Source organism: Microcebus murinus, chromosome 24 (genome assembly GCF_040939455.1).
Source record: "Microcebus murinus isolate Inina chromosome 24, M.murinus_Inina_mat1.0, whole genome shotgun sequence".
In the NCBI taxonomy this organism is placed as follows: domain Eukaryota; kingdom Metazoa; phylum Chordata; class Mammalia; order Primates; family Cheirogaleidae; genus Microcebus; species Microcebus murinus.
The window spans coordinates 3,655,011-3,667,846 of record NC_134127.1 but is presented as its reverse complement, the minus strand read 5'-3'; the positions used below and the strand labels follow the sequence as shown (position 1 = coordinate 3,667,846).

Below are 12,836 nucleotides of genomic sequence, written 5' to 3'. Positions count from 1 at the left end.
CCTGTGACCGCCACCTCACATCAGGGTGAACACACCAGAATGCAGCCATATTCCTCGTTAAACATAATTGTTTGGCCATAAAATATTTGGAAGGATTTTAATCATTTTACTTTTGGAAGGACTTGGCGATGAGTAACTCATCTAATTTATTTTTGGTTCTAATTTCTGGGCAGTCCTCTTGCAGACGCACAGAGATTCTTGTGAAGGAAGAAAATCTAAGCTGCTAATTATTTGCAAATGTAATGAAGTTTTTTTGCATGCTTCATTGAAAAATTGATGAAGTTGACTTAATGTGATGGCTCATAACACATTTAAAGACTTGTCAGTGAGTTTGATATCATGCTGTTACGCAGACATTGAGTTAAATATTTATTAACTTTTTTGGATATGCCATCTTTGTATATTGGAGGCCAAGCAATTTTTCTGGGTCTCGTACATTTTTTGCAGGCCCCGAGAAGCTCACAGGTCCTCAGTATTTTGCCCATAGTTCCAAGTGACATTATTATCCCTTATTTGATAGAACAGGAAATATTGGAGGTCACATAGCTAGGACACCTGTCATTTGAGACTCTCTGTCTCGAAAGCCCGGGGTGTACTGCCTGTCCTTCTTTTGATCTTTTATAAGGTGCTACCTCAGTTCCCATTGGAGTATTTGGGGTGATATTAATTTTTAAGGAATCTGGGCAGTGGTATAAGAAGAACTTACAGCTAAGAGCGAGAACCTAGACAGACCGGTGGGTCAGTCTCGGTTAGCCCCTAGCAGCTGCGAGCCATGAAGTGACTTTAATTTTGACTCCAGATTTGCTTCAGCTCCTGGCTTCTGAAGTGCCTCCCGTGAAAGCAGCAGGCACTCCCGGAGCCCCGAGTGAGGACAGTAGAAGAATGCCCTTGGCTAGAAAGGGGATGGAGGGAATGATATGTCCAGGAGATGATTTATGACAGTATGTCAAGAGTCCCCAGCCTGGGTCCCCTGGGGAGGTGGCCGCCTCCTTAGAGGCCCCGGGTATAGGGCTGGAGGCTTGCGCTGGGGAGGGTCAGCTACATCAGGATGTCACTTTGCATTTGTGGGCATGTGATGGAATACGAGGGGTTGTCTCTGTCCTCTCAGCGTGTTCGAACTTCAGTGTTGTGGGCTTACATATTCGGACGCTCAGGGACGTACGTGCAAGGGGTAGGATTGCAAAAGCCAGTTGAAATACAGCAACAGGAGTTATAAAAACACTTGCACTTCCTCATGCCCTTCCCTTAAATACACAGGTACGTTCTCTGCATCCATCAGCCCCACTCTGGGCATGTGGAAAGTGCCCATTTTCATGGTTAAGTGGTCAGGGTAGATGTAAAGGCAGTCTGTGTCTAAATGTGGCTTTCTGTGAGCTCAGACTGGAATCGTGTGTTTGTGGCAATACCACCTTCACCTGGGGGAACTGCTTAGAGAGGGGTCGGAGGTTGAAAGAAAAGAGAGGAGTGGAACCCTGAGGGTGTGAATTAGTCCAGGGCAGCTTCACAAAAACTCAAGCGAATCAGCTGGCAAAGATCAAACAACCCCATTAAAAAGTGGGCAAAAGACAGGAACAGAAACTTCTCAAAACAAGATAGACTAATGGCCAAAAAACATATGAAAAAATGCTCAATGTCATTAATCATCACGGAAATGCAAATTAACACATCGACTGCCACGCTAGGGGAAAAAAAAATCCCTTGGGGTCATGAGAGAAATGCAAATCAAAACCACAAAATGAGATGTCACTTAACTCCAGTGAGAATGGTCTTTATCAAAAAAGTCCCCAAACAATACATGTTGGAGTGAATGTGGAGAGGTAGGAACACTCTTGCACTGCTGGTGGGACTGCAAACTAGTACCACCTCTATGGAAAGCAGTATGGAGAAACCTCAGAGAACTACCCGGACTCAGTGGCTTTTAAAAGCGTTTCTTGCAAAGACAAAGGTTAACACAGACATGGAGACAGTGGTTATCTCTGAGGGGTGGGGACTCTGTCAGGGTGGGGCATAGAGATGGCTTCTAAGAAATAGGACTGATAATGGCTGTTTCTTATGAGTTCAGGATTTCACTTGATTATTATCTTTAAATGTACGCATGAGTTTGATATACTCTTTTTTTTGTGTGAAAACTTTCATAATAAGACATTTTCAGTGCTGTTAGAAACATACTTATGTTTCTTTTATTTTTTTATTTGATTTAGGTGAGCATAGCTACCCCAAAGCAGAAACCAAAAACTCCATTTTGCTTTGGTAAGTACTGAGAGCCAGGGGCCGGGTTTTCTTAACACTCGTACAGCAACTTCCTCTTTTGCGTGGAGACAGTCCTGTGATCACATGTCACTGTATCCTGTGCGTATGAGTGACTTCAGTCACAGGGATGTTCCTGGGTTGTCAGGTGACATCACTTTCCTTGGTCTTGCTGCCATGATTGTGAGTAACATCAGGACAGAAATACAGGGACCAGTAACATTTCGGTTTCCTTTTTCTTTTGGATTTAATTTTGTGTTTCTTTAAATGACAATCATCGTGCATTTTCATGGGCTACGGTAAGGTATAGTGTCATTAGCTTGTCCATCATCTCAAATATTTATCTTTTTTTCTGGTTTTCGTTCTGTCTTTCTAAATTGGTAAATAACAATTATACGTGTACATTACAGTTTTCTCGATGCCTCAGGGTGGGTGCAAAATGTCTCCTAGAAGTTTCTGGGAGCCCTCGTGTGAGACCTGAGTAGCTGGTGTGCTCAGAAGGGTGGTGAGACCCAGAGGAGGCCGTGTCAGGAAGGAAGGGGAGACTAGAAAGGAAGGAATAATCTGTGGAGCGTCTCAGTGTTCCCGTTTTGAGGGGTGACGTAGGAAGCAGAGCCACTCGGTGGGTGCCCTACATCAGGGGATCGTCGCCGTGAATTCAATGAACGGGTCATCGAATAGTTATTTGGCTCCTACTGTGTTCTCAGAACTGTCCTAAGCCCTAAGAGCAAATGCTCACAAGTAGTTTCTGTTGCATGTCTAGAGTGGTTCTGCAGGAAACCTTCACGAAGGCAGGGATATTCCCCTGCTTTGTCATGTGGCATCCTCAGCACTTACGCTGGCTCCTGGTGCGTAGTGGGCGCTCTATAAACGTTTGTTGAACGAATGAAAGAACTGGTGAATTCTTTGTCTTAACCCCTCGAAGCCCACCTCCTACAGTTCCGGCTTACGCAAGAATAAAATAGTCTCTTCGACTGCTCTCTCTCCCCGCTTCCGATTGGTTCAGACTTCTTTGGTGCTGTCATTCTCCCATTTCTTTCAAACATCGTGGCTGAGCTCAGAAATGACTCTCAGATTTTGTAGTCATTATATTTATTTAAAAAATATATATTATTATAATAATAAACCTAGAAGTACATTGTTGGCCCGGTGGGGTGCTCGGAGGAAAGAACAGGTTGGCCGTGAGGCCGAAGTCACAAATTCTGTCTCAGGCGAGCTTCGTTCCGTCTCCCAAGCCGGGCCAGTCGCTTCTGTGGGACGGAACCCCGCGTGCCAGCACGCCTGTGACCCTGTCAGCACGCGCCACAGAACCGCGCAGGAAGGCTGCCGCTGGTGTCCAGTGTCATCCTGTGGCCAGTGGGCTGGTCTCGTTTCTGCGGGCGGGAGGGAGAGCCGGCAGGTGTGACCTGCCGCTTCCTAGATGTCCACTCAGCTGACTCAGCACCGCGGGAGATTTCTGCGTCGTGCATCCGTGTGTCTTTTGCTACCTGTGTGTGGACCCTTGTTGAGAGTTGCTTGCATTCTAACCTGAGCATCTCCCCTTCTTCTCCGTGGCTTTTTTTGCAGTTATCAATGCCCTGTCTCAGAGATATTTTCTTCAAGCCAACGACCAGAAAGATCTGAAGGACTGGGTGGAAGCCCTGAACCAAGCCAGCAAGATCACCGTACGTACGGTTCCTGCTCCTTCCTGGGGGTGGCAGACGTGCCCCTTCCCGGCACGTGTCTGGGGTCGGGGGAAAGCTCTGACGGCAGCGCAGACCCGGTGCTCTGGGCCTCTTCCCGAACCTGGGCTGACCGACCACGAGGGGAAACCCGGAGTCTGAGTCTGAGTCGAGTTCAGGGGGGCAGTTTCTGGAGCGTCCCCTTCATGCTTCCTGGCAGGGCGCCGGCATCGTGGCTCGGTGGTTCTGGGATGTGATTCAGAGCGTGGGAGGGTTGGAAAATGGATTGCTGAGTGGAAGGGAAACGTTTATGAGGGGGAGTCAGCACTGTGTCCTGGATACTCTGCTTGCTTTCGGAGGCTGCTTGCGGGGCCAGTCCGAACCGTCTGCCGGCCTGGCTTGAAACTGTTCTGGAAGGACCCTCGTTCTCTTTGACTCGGCTGGTGAAGAACTCCTCTCTTCTTCCTTAGCCTAGACACACAGAAATACAGAAAAAGAACAGGGAAAGGATAAGGAGGGAAGGAGAAGGAAAACTGTATGTTTTAGAATAAGGTCAACCTTCCATCAGTAAGAAAGGCAGACTCTCAGCTTATGGTCCGTGGTTTGTACACCCAAAAGTTTGAGTTTCTATGTTACATAGCCAGAAACGCTCACATTTGAGGGACTTCTGGTAATATCAGCTCTGCACTGGGGTAAATCAGTCTCTCAGGTACCCCAGAGTTCTTGTGAATAAATGAATGGAAGAAACCTCCTCACCTGTCCTGCATTTGTGTGGATATGCCAGTGTACTAACCCACACCAAGTACAACTCAGTCATCTCAGCAGTTTTGTTTGTTAGCTTGTCATTCTGATAAACCTTGATAGGCCTGTGAAAAGAAAGCCTAATGGCAGGCAGGAGGAAGCAAGATGGTTGCTAGCATGCTCACTCATGCCAACCTGTGTGCTTGGGTGCTGGTTTTAATAAAGGTTTTCTTCATTCATGTTGGGTGTCTTCACCCTTTAGCATTCTCTACTGTTCCATTTCTTTTAGTGTCTAATACTTGATTCCCTTTTTTTTTTTTTTTTTTTTTGAGACAGAGTCTCACTCTGTCGCCCTGGCTAGGGTATAGTGGTGTCATCATAGCTCACAGCAACCTCAAACTCCTGGGTTCAAGCGATCCTCCTGCCTCAGCCTCCCGAGTAGCTGGGACTACAGGCATGCGCCACCATGCCCAGCCAGTTTTTCTATTTGTTGTAGCAGTGGGGTGTCACTCTTGCTCAGGCTGGTCTCGAACTCCTGAGCTCAAGTGATTCAGCCTCCCAGAGTGCTAGGATTACAGGTGTGAGCCACTGCACCTGGCCTCTTTTAGTTATTTTAAAGTATCTCTACCTTATTGTTGATCATAGTCATTTTGTTGTGCTGCAAACATTGTTCATTCTATCTAACTATCTAACTATCTTTGCACCCATTAACCATCTCCACTTTATCCCCTCCTCCCCGCCAGCCTCCCCAGCCTCTGGTAACCATCACTCTACTCTCTGTCTTCATGAAATCATTTGTTTTCAATATTTAGCTCCCACATATGCGTGAGAACGTGTGAGGTGGGTCTTTCTTTGCTTGGCTTATTTCACTAACATAATGTCCTCCAGTTCCATCCTTGTTGTTACAGAGGGCAGGATTTCATTCTGTTTGTGGTTGTGGCATATTCCATGGTGTGTATGTACGACACTCCCTTTATCTGCTCATTCGTTGACGGGCACTTGGGTTGATTCCAAATCCCATATAGTTTCTTTGTGCCACTCGCCACCATTTGTAAGTAACCTGATTGTTTGTTTTGCTACACGTACATGGTTTTTGGTCACTCTCCCTGCCTGGCGGGTAAGCACAGTGAGGGCAAGACCCTTGTCTATTTTGTTTGATGTTTTATCTGGTTTCTAACCAGGGAAGGGCTGGCTCATAGTAAGTGCTCAGTAAACTCGTGGAGTCCGTGTATATCTGTGTGTGGGGAGTGGGTTGCCAGCCAAGTTCTTGTGTTTGGATGTGGGTGGATGGGAGGGCTGTGGAGAAGGGAGTCTGACTGTAACTCGGTACATTAGCTGTTCTCATGGCTTTGGCTCTCTGCTTTTCCTAAGCTTTCTGTTCCCTGTTGAGCACGCTGCCATTCTTCCCAGGTACCCAAAGCTGGGAGCCTACCCCTGGCTACAGAAGTTCTCAAAAGCCTAGCGGCTCCTCCAGCCCTGGAGAAGAAGCCACAGGTGGCCTACAGGACGGAGATCATCGGAGGAGTGGTGGTCCACACACCCATCAACCAGGTGTGGGGCCTGGCTGGGGCTGCCGGGGAGCGGGAGGGTATGGGGCTGCCCGTGGTGCGCACAAGGGACTGGGCAGGGAGGAGGCTGGGTGGGAGCGGGGGAGCTAGTGCAGGTGGGCTCATCAGGAGAATACGGGGCAGGGGTGGGGCGGGCTGAGTCACCGCAGTGCAGAAATTGCACCAGATGCAGGAGATGAGCACTTGCAGAACCCAAGTGGGAAATAGACCCAAGCAAGGCCGGAGAGACTGGAAAGAAGCCCAGTGTCCGTCCTCCTGTCTGGGTCCTTCTTTGCATTCTCTGCCCTTGTCCTCCTCCTGGGTCTGCCCGACCTCCCTGAGCCTTGTCTGGGGAAGCACCCCGCAGCGTGCCTGGTGGGAGCACAGAAGGTCGGTTTTCCTGTTTGTTTCTTCTCTGACAGAGTGGGGAAGAGGCAAGAGATTGCGTGGAGGGAGGTGGCAGGGCTGGGGCTGTGTGGAGGGTGGAGGGAGGCGCTCACCTGACGCTGGTTGGTTCCTTGCAGAACGGCGGCGGGGACGGGCAGGAGGGGAGTGAGCCGGGCTCCCACGCCATCCTCCGGAGGTCCCAGAGTTACATCCCCACGTCGGGCAGCCGGGCTTCCGCAGGGCCCCCCCTCATCAAGAGCGGCTACTGTGTGAAGCAAGGGAACGTGGTGAGTGTGCGCGCAGGGGCGGGGGTGGGGTTCTGGGGGGCTCCTGGGAGCCAGTGGGTGTGGCTGGAGCAGAGGGGAGAAGAGCTTGATAGCGGGGAGCCTCCACCTCCAACCCTGAGGTTTTGGGACCAGCCACTGGCCGGCCCTTCCCGTCTGAGGCCCTGCTGCGCTGCTGTGAAGAAGAGCCTTTGCCCCTCCCGCCCGTGGGAGCCTGACTTCCCTGGGGCTGGGTCCCCGGGCGCGGCTTCCCGTTAGAACGCCCTCCACAGGCTGGGGCTCTCCCTGATGACCTGCTCTTTATCTCTCATGGCAGCGGAAGAGCTGGAAACGCCGCTTCTTTGCACTCGATGACTTTACCATCTGCTACTTCAAGTGTGAGCAGGTGCGTAGTCGCTTCAGGGCCCTTCCATGGGGTTGTGGGAGCTGCGAGGCACACGCGTGCACCGCCACAGCAGGGTGCACGGGTAGAGACGTGGGTACACACGGGCTTCAGAGGCACCTCTGTCTTCTCCCTGTTCTTCCCGTGTGCGCATCGTGACAGGGATGTTAAAACGTCCCCACTGCAGTGAGCTGCCGTGTGGTCACAGGCATGGAGCGTTTTCTTCTTAGAATTTCTTTTTTCTCGGCCGGGTGCGGCCGAGAAAAAAGTGGCTCTCGCCCGTAATCCCAGCACTCTGGGAGGCAGAGGCGGGAGGATTGCTCCAGGTCAGGAGTTCGAAACCAGCCTGAGCAAGAGTGAGACCCCGTCTCTACTGTAAATAGAAAGAAATTAATTGGCCAACTAATATATAATAGAAAAAAATTAGCCGGGCGAGGTGGCGCATGCCTGTAGTCCCAGCTACTCGGGAGGCTGAGGCAGAAGGATCGCTTGAGCCCAGGAGATTGAGGTTGCTGTGAGCTAGGCTGACGCCACGGCACTCACTCTAGCCTGGGCGACAAAGCGAGACTCTTTCTCAAAAAAATAAAAATAAAAAATAAAAGAATTTCTTTTTCTCTTGATGATGATTTTGAGACCAGGTTGCTTGTTCATGCTTTGAGCCAACCAGCCATCTCTGGGGCAGGGGCCTTGTTCATCTGGTCTGGGTCATAGTATCATGCAAGCAGCTCACTTACCTGTTTTTCCATTTTCCCACCAGGACCGGGAACCACTGCGTACTATATTTCTCAAGGACGTTCTCAAGACCCACGAATGTCTGGTCAAGTCTGGGTAATTGTCCCTGCTGTTTCTCTTATGATCAGAGCCTCCATTTGTCCTCTTAAATTCCCACTCACAACCCTTCTGGAGCTCCATGCAAGAATCTGCTTCTGAGAGCCAGGGGCAGGAGCCTGACGTCTTATGGCCGACTCGCTGCATCCAGGCTGGCCCAGTGACGAGGTCACACTGGGCAGGCTTACCCTCGTCACATTGCCTTCCTCTACCTCCTCAGGAGAGGAGCCTACATAGTGATTTCTGGTGGAGAAAAAGAAAGAGTATAGAAAGAAAGGAGGGAGTGGAGCTCAGCTGCTTCCCAGGTGTGAGAATTACGTGGCCAGGCTCCAGGAGAACTGGGGCCCGGAGGACGGACTGTGCCTTTGGGTCTCTGACTTCAGTACTTGTGGTCGGGTCACTGCTTGTGCCAGTGCCTCTTCCTGGAACTGTTGAGCCTTTCTCTTCCTTCTGACCCTGATGTCCCGTTAACACGAGGCTGATTCACGCCACCTCCGTTACTCCCAACTGGGCAGGAAGAACAAGGACTTGTAATGAGTTCCTCTTTCCACTAGGAAAGGATTATCTTCCGGGTGCCACGGCGCTCAGGATGAGTTTGGGACTTGGCAAGGGATCTCCCAGATCCAGCACCAAAAACAGATGCCCCTAGAACTAACGTTTAGAGACCCCAAGGGTATTTGGGCATCTAGAAATCCCCTCCTTGGCACCGATCTGCAGTCTTTAGGGACTGTGTGTTTGGGTCCCTCCATCCCATGGATGTGCAAAATCAGGGAAGCTATTAGCAGCAGGCATGGGACTCTCAAGACGGCATGGTGCGATCTTGCATGAAAACAATGTGCTGTAGGACCCAAGGAAATGGGGGCAGAAGCACTCTACGGCATCTTACAAATGGCAGTGGCCAAGCATAGAAGACTGGGGAGGTTTCCAATGACAATTTATAATTCATCAGAGTGGCTATAGATATGGAAGTTCCAGAAGTGTCACTCCAGAGGTAGCAATGGGCAGAGGAAAGATGGGGCATGAAGTAGACCCTTGGGGATCTTTGGTGGTTCCTGACCCTGGAGGGCCCATGCAGAGGTGTGACCACCTGGGCAAGTGGGCACAGCTTAGGAAACCAAGGTGGGGTTTACTCCTAAGAGTGCTTCAAACGTTCCTTAAATCTCTAATTCTGCCAGAGTCTCAGTAAAAGAAGTAAGGGGGTTAAGATCAGCAGGGAAGGAGGTCCTGAGGGCTCTGCAGTTTCTAGGCCCATGAGACTGGCCTCTCCGGAACCCGGTGGGAGGGTCCAGGACGGTCTGGGTGATCAGTGAACATTTGTTCAATTGAGTTGAATTGAACCGAAAGGCACCAGGCAGCCTGAGAAGTAGATGTGAAAGCAGTGGGGCTTTCCTACCTGCTTTGCTTTCACCTCCTCAGTAGCCGATTATGTGGTTTTGCTGGATATGCATGAGTAGTTTGAAAGGTTAAAACATTTTAGCCGGAAAGAAGAGCCTTTTTTATTCAGAAACTCAGGAAGTAACAACAGTTGTTGAAATGTGTTTCAAGTGACTGTTCCCCGTGGTATGCATTACACCGGAGGCCTTAGTTGACGGCCACCCAGCCTGATAAAGGAGTTCCTCTCGTCTCCATTCTGCACTTGGGGTTACCAAAGCTCACAGAGTCTTTAAAACTTTCCCTAAATACCTTTTCCCTAAGCAGAGTCAGGGTTCGGCCCCAGGTCTGTCTGGCCGCCAGCGTCTTGTTCCTCCCAGTGGGGTCATTAGTCTCATGCACCTCCTTAGCCCGGGTCCCGTGGCACTGGCCAAGCTCCTGCCATTTCCTTCCAAATTTCCATTCATGAAGCCAATGATCAGTCCTGCGATCAGTCCCTTTTTTGGAATTATTCTAACGCTTGCCGTAGAACACATGCTCTAACATCCAGTGATATAATGTCGCTTCCTTATGTTCTCTTATTGGGTAGCAATTAGATCTCTTAGTTCTTCTATATTCTCCACGGTGGCTAGATATGTGCAGCAGGTGTTTAACGCTGTAAAATAATTTTGGCTGATTTGAGGTTTGCCACTGAGTACCGGTGACTTCTTGCCTTCTTCCTCGCGGAAGTCAGGATCTCTCTTCTACAGCCCACACCCAGGTGGAAGCACCTTGCTGCTCCCACTTGCCTTTGCCCTCTGTAGCGCCTCCTGTTGCAGGCCTAGCACCATGAAGCAAAGGGCAGGAACCCCGGGGAAGCGATGGGGCTGCTGCTGCTGCTTGGGTGGAGGACGGTTTTGGAAGGGGAGAGCTGGCTCCCTTAGGAGGGGCGTGTGGCAGCGGCCTAAGTAAAAAACCGTAGACTCTGGAGTCAGACCTGGGTTCAAATCTCCCGCACCAAGGACAACTCCTTTAGGCTCGCTGAGCCTGGGTGTCCTTGTCCATAAAATGGGGGGACGTCTCCAGTGCCTCGCTGGGCGGTTGTGAAGACCGGATGAGACAGTGTGCAAAACAGCACTCGGAACACTGCGTCATACAAAAGCACTTCACGTACCTCAGGCTCGAAAGAACGAAGGGAGGAGGGAAAGAAAGCTGTAGGAGGTGGGCGTGGGGGTGAGGGGTGGGCAGTGGAGGATATTAGGCAGGAGGTGTTGGAGGGAAAGGGGCTTTGTCTCGTTGGAACTGCGGAGGAACCCCGTGGAGTGGAGGAGGGATGGCCTGAGACTCCCCCCACCCCCCCAATTGTTTTATGGTGCCGGGCACTGGTGCTTTGACTCAGGACAAATCAGATCTTCAGTGTGTATGCCAGCATGCCCGGTAACTTTCTTTCTCTTTCTCTGTCTAGTGATCTCTTAATGAGGGACAACCTGTTTGAAATCATAACAAGTTCCAGGACCTTCTACGTACAGGTAAAGCACTCACTCAGAGAAGACTTTGGCATTCCCTTTCTGTGAAGGGCGTGCTAACAGGCCTCGCCCTTGCCTTGCCTTTCTCTCTTTTCTTTTGCTCGAAGTTTCCAGGCAGTAAATTTAGCCCCGATAGTCAGTCTGGGTCCCATTTTATTCTAAACAGGATGTTTGCCAAAAACTTCCCAACCATAAAATGGTAAGAGCAGGTGAGCCGCTGTGCTGGGCAATGTGCATTTGTGCCGGCTGCTCTCAGTCGCTGGGCTCCAACTAAGCAGAGAAAAGGAGAACCGGTCAGCGATTTCACTTCTCCTTTGGCGGGTATTTATAAGTCTCCTCTGTGTATGGACATCGCTGTGTGCGGAAGGACAGAAGCGCAGAGGGCCCTGTGCGGGCACCAGGTGCACGGCCCAGCTGCACAGAGAAAGCCATTGTTTGGGCCCTGGTGCTTCCCTTAGCAGGAGCCTCTCCCCCTCCACCCACGGCTTTGGAGTTCTCCCAGCTCCTTCTAAGTCATCGGAGCCAGAGAGGCAGATTTCCAAGCAGGCCCTAGCCTCTCAGGGCTGAGTCCCTCACCCCCACCAGCCTGCGTGGCCGTCCACAGCCAGTGCCTGGACTCACCCGCTGCATTTCTGCGGTGAAACTGATGTTGGTTTGCATGGGAGGCTTCCAAACTGCAGCTTTTCGGGGTTCCCGCCTCCCTTTCTTCTCTGCCCCAACTACGGCTGTAAGCAGCCTCCCTTCCAAACGAGGCTGGCCCCCTTCCCCATGTCTTGGTCAGTGGCCCCAGTTGTGGATCCTTCCCCCTGAGGAGCTGTGGAAAGGGCAGCTGTGGGCGGCTTTAGACCTTCTTACTTACTGCCACCGCTGCCATTCGGGGACGAGGTTTAACCTGTAGGTGCAGCAAGAGTTTCTAGTTCTTGCATTCAGCGGATGTTTATAGGGTATCCTCAGAGTGCTGGGCATTGTGTCTCAGGCTGGGGACACCACGTTAAACAGGATGGATCTTGAACTTGAGAGAGATTGTCAAGGACACCTGCCATTAAGACCGTGGGAGGAGGCGGGGGGGTGGGGGGTGGGTAGATGAAGCACTAGGGGTGTTTGCAGGGCAGCGACTGTTGTGTATGATGATATTGTGCTGGTGGGCGTGTGGCACAGAACTTCACAGCACACAGTCAGCCCTGCTATAAAAAGTGAGAACAGGCCGGGCGCGGTGGCTCGCACCTGTAGTCCTAGCATTCTGGGAGGCCGAGCCTGGCGGATTGCTCAAGGCTCAGGAGTTCAAAACTAGCCTGAGCAAGAGCGAGACCCCGTCTCTACTATAAATAGAAAGAAATTAACTGGCCAACTAATATATATAGAAAAAATTAGCCGGGCGTGGTGGCGCATGCCTGTAGTCCCAGCTACTCGGGAGGCTGAGGCAGGAGGATCGCTTGAGCCCAGGAGTTTGAGGTTGCTGTGAGCCATGCTGACGCCACGGCGCTCATTCTAGCCTGGGCAACAAGGCGAGACTCTGTCTCAAAAGAAAATTGAGAACAAAATTTTGGAGGTTAGGTGACTCCAGTGTGAAATGCAGAATGTGACAGAAGAATCTAAATGTATTGCAAATCCTCCTATAAGGCATTGGGAAAATACAAAACAAAAAACAAAGCAAAACGAAATGCCGTGATAAATGCTGCTAGCATTAGAGTGAGTCCCGGTTGCTGGCGTCCGCAGGGCACCTCACCCAGTCTGAGGGGACCAGGGCAGGTTTCCTGGGCAAAGATACACCTGAGCTGAGTTAGTTGGGAGAAGAGTGGCCCAGAGCACCTTTAAAAGGACAGGCTAGAGATAAAAGGAGTGGAGAGAGTATTTGGGGAAGCTGGACGGCGAGGCCCGTGGGG

General features: G+C 50.8%; 1 protein-coding gene across 3 annotated transcripts in view; it reads left to right on the top strand.

Moving 5' to 3' along the window:
- The window catches only part of PLEKHA2 (pleckstrin homology domain containing A2), a 56,908-nt gene that overhangs the window by 31,557 nt on the left and 12,515 nt on the right, over positions 1–12,836 (top strand). For all 3 annotated transcript variants that reach the window (XM_012763004.3, XM_012763005.3, XM_075997200.1), the window contains 7 exons: positions 2,202–2,250; positions 3,814–3,911; positions 6,060–6,200; positions 6,721–6,870; positions 7,184–7,252; positions 8,007–8,077; positions 10,893–10,956. In XM_012763004.3, coding sequence (XP_012618458.1) covers positions 2,202–2,250; positions 3,814–3,911; positions 6,060–6,200; positions 6,721–6,870; positions 7,184–7,252; positions 8,007–8,077; positions 10,893–10,956 — 642 coding nt within the window. The remainder of the gene's footprint in view (positions 1–2,201; positions 2,251–3,813; positions 3,912–6,059; positions 6,201–6,720; positions 6,871–7,183; positions 7,253–8,006; positions 8,078–10,892; positions 10,957–12,836) is intronic.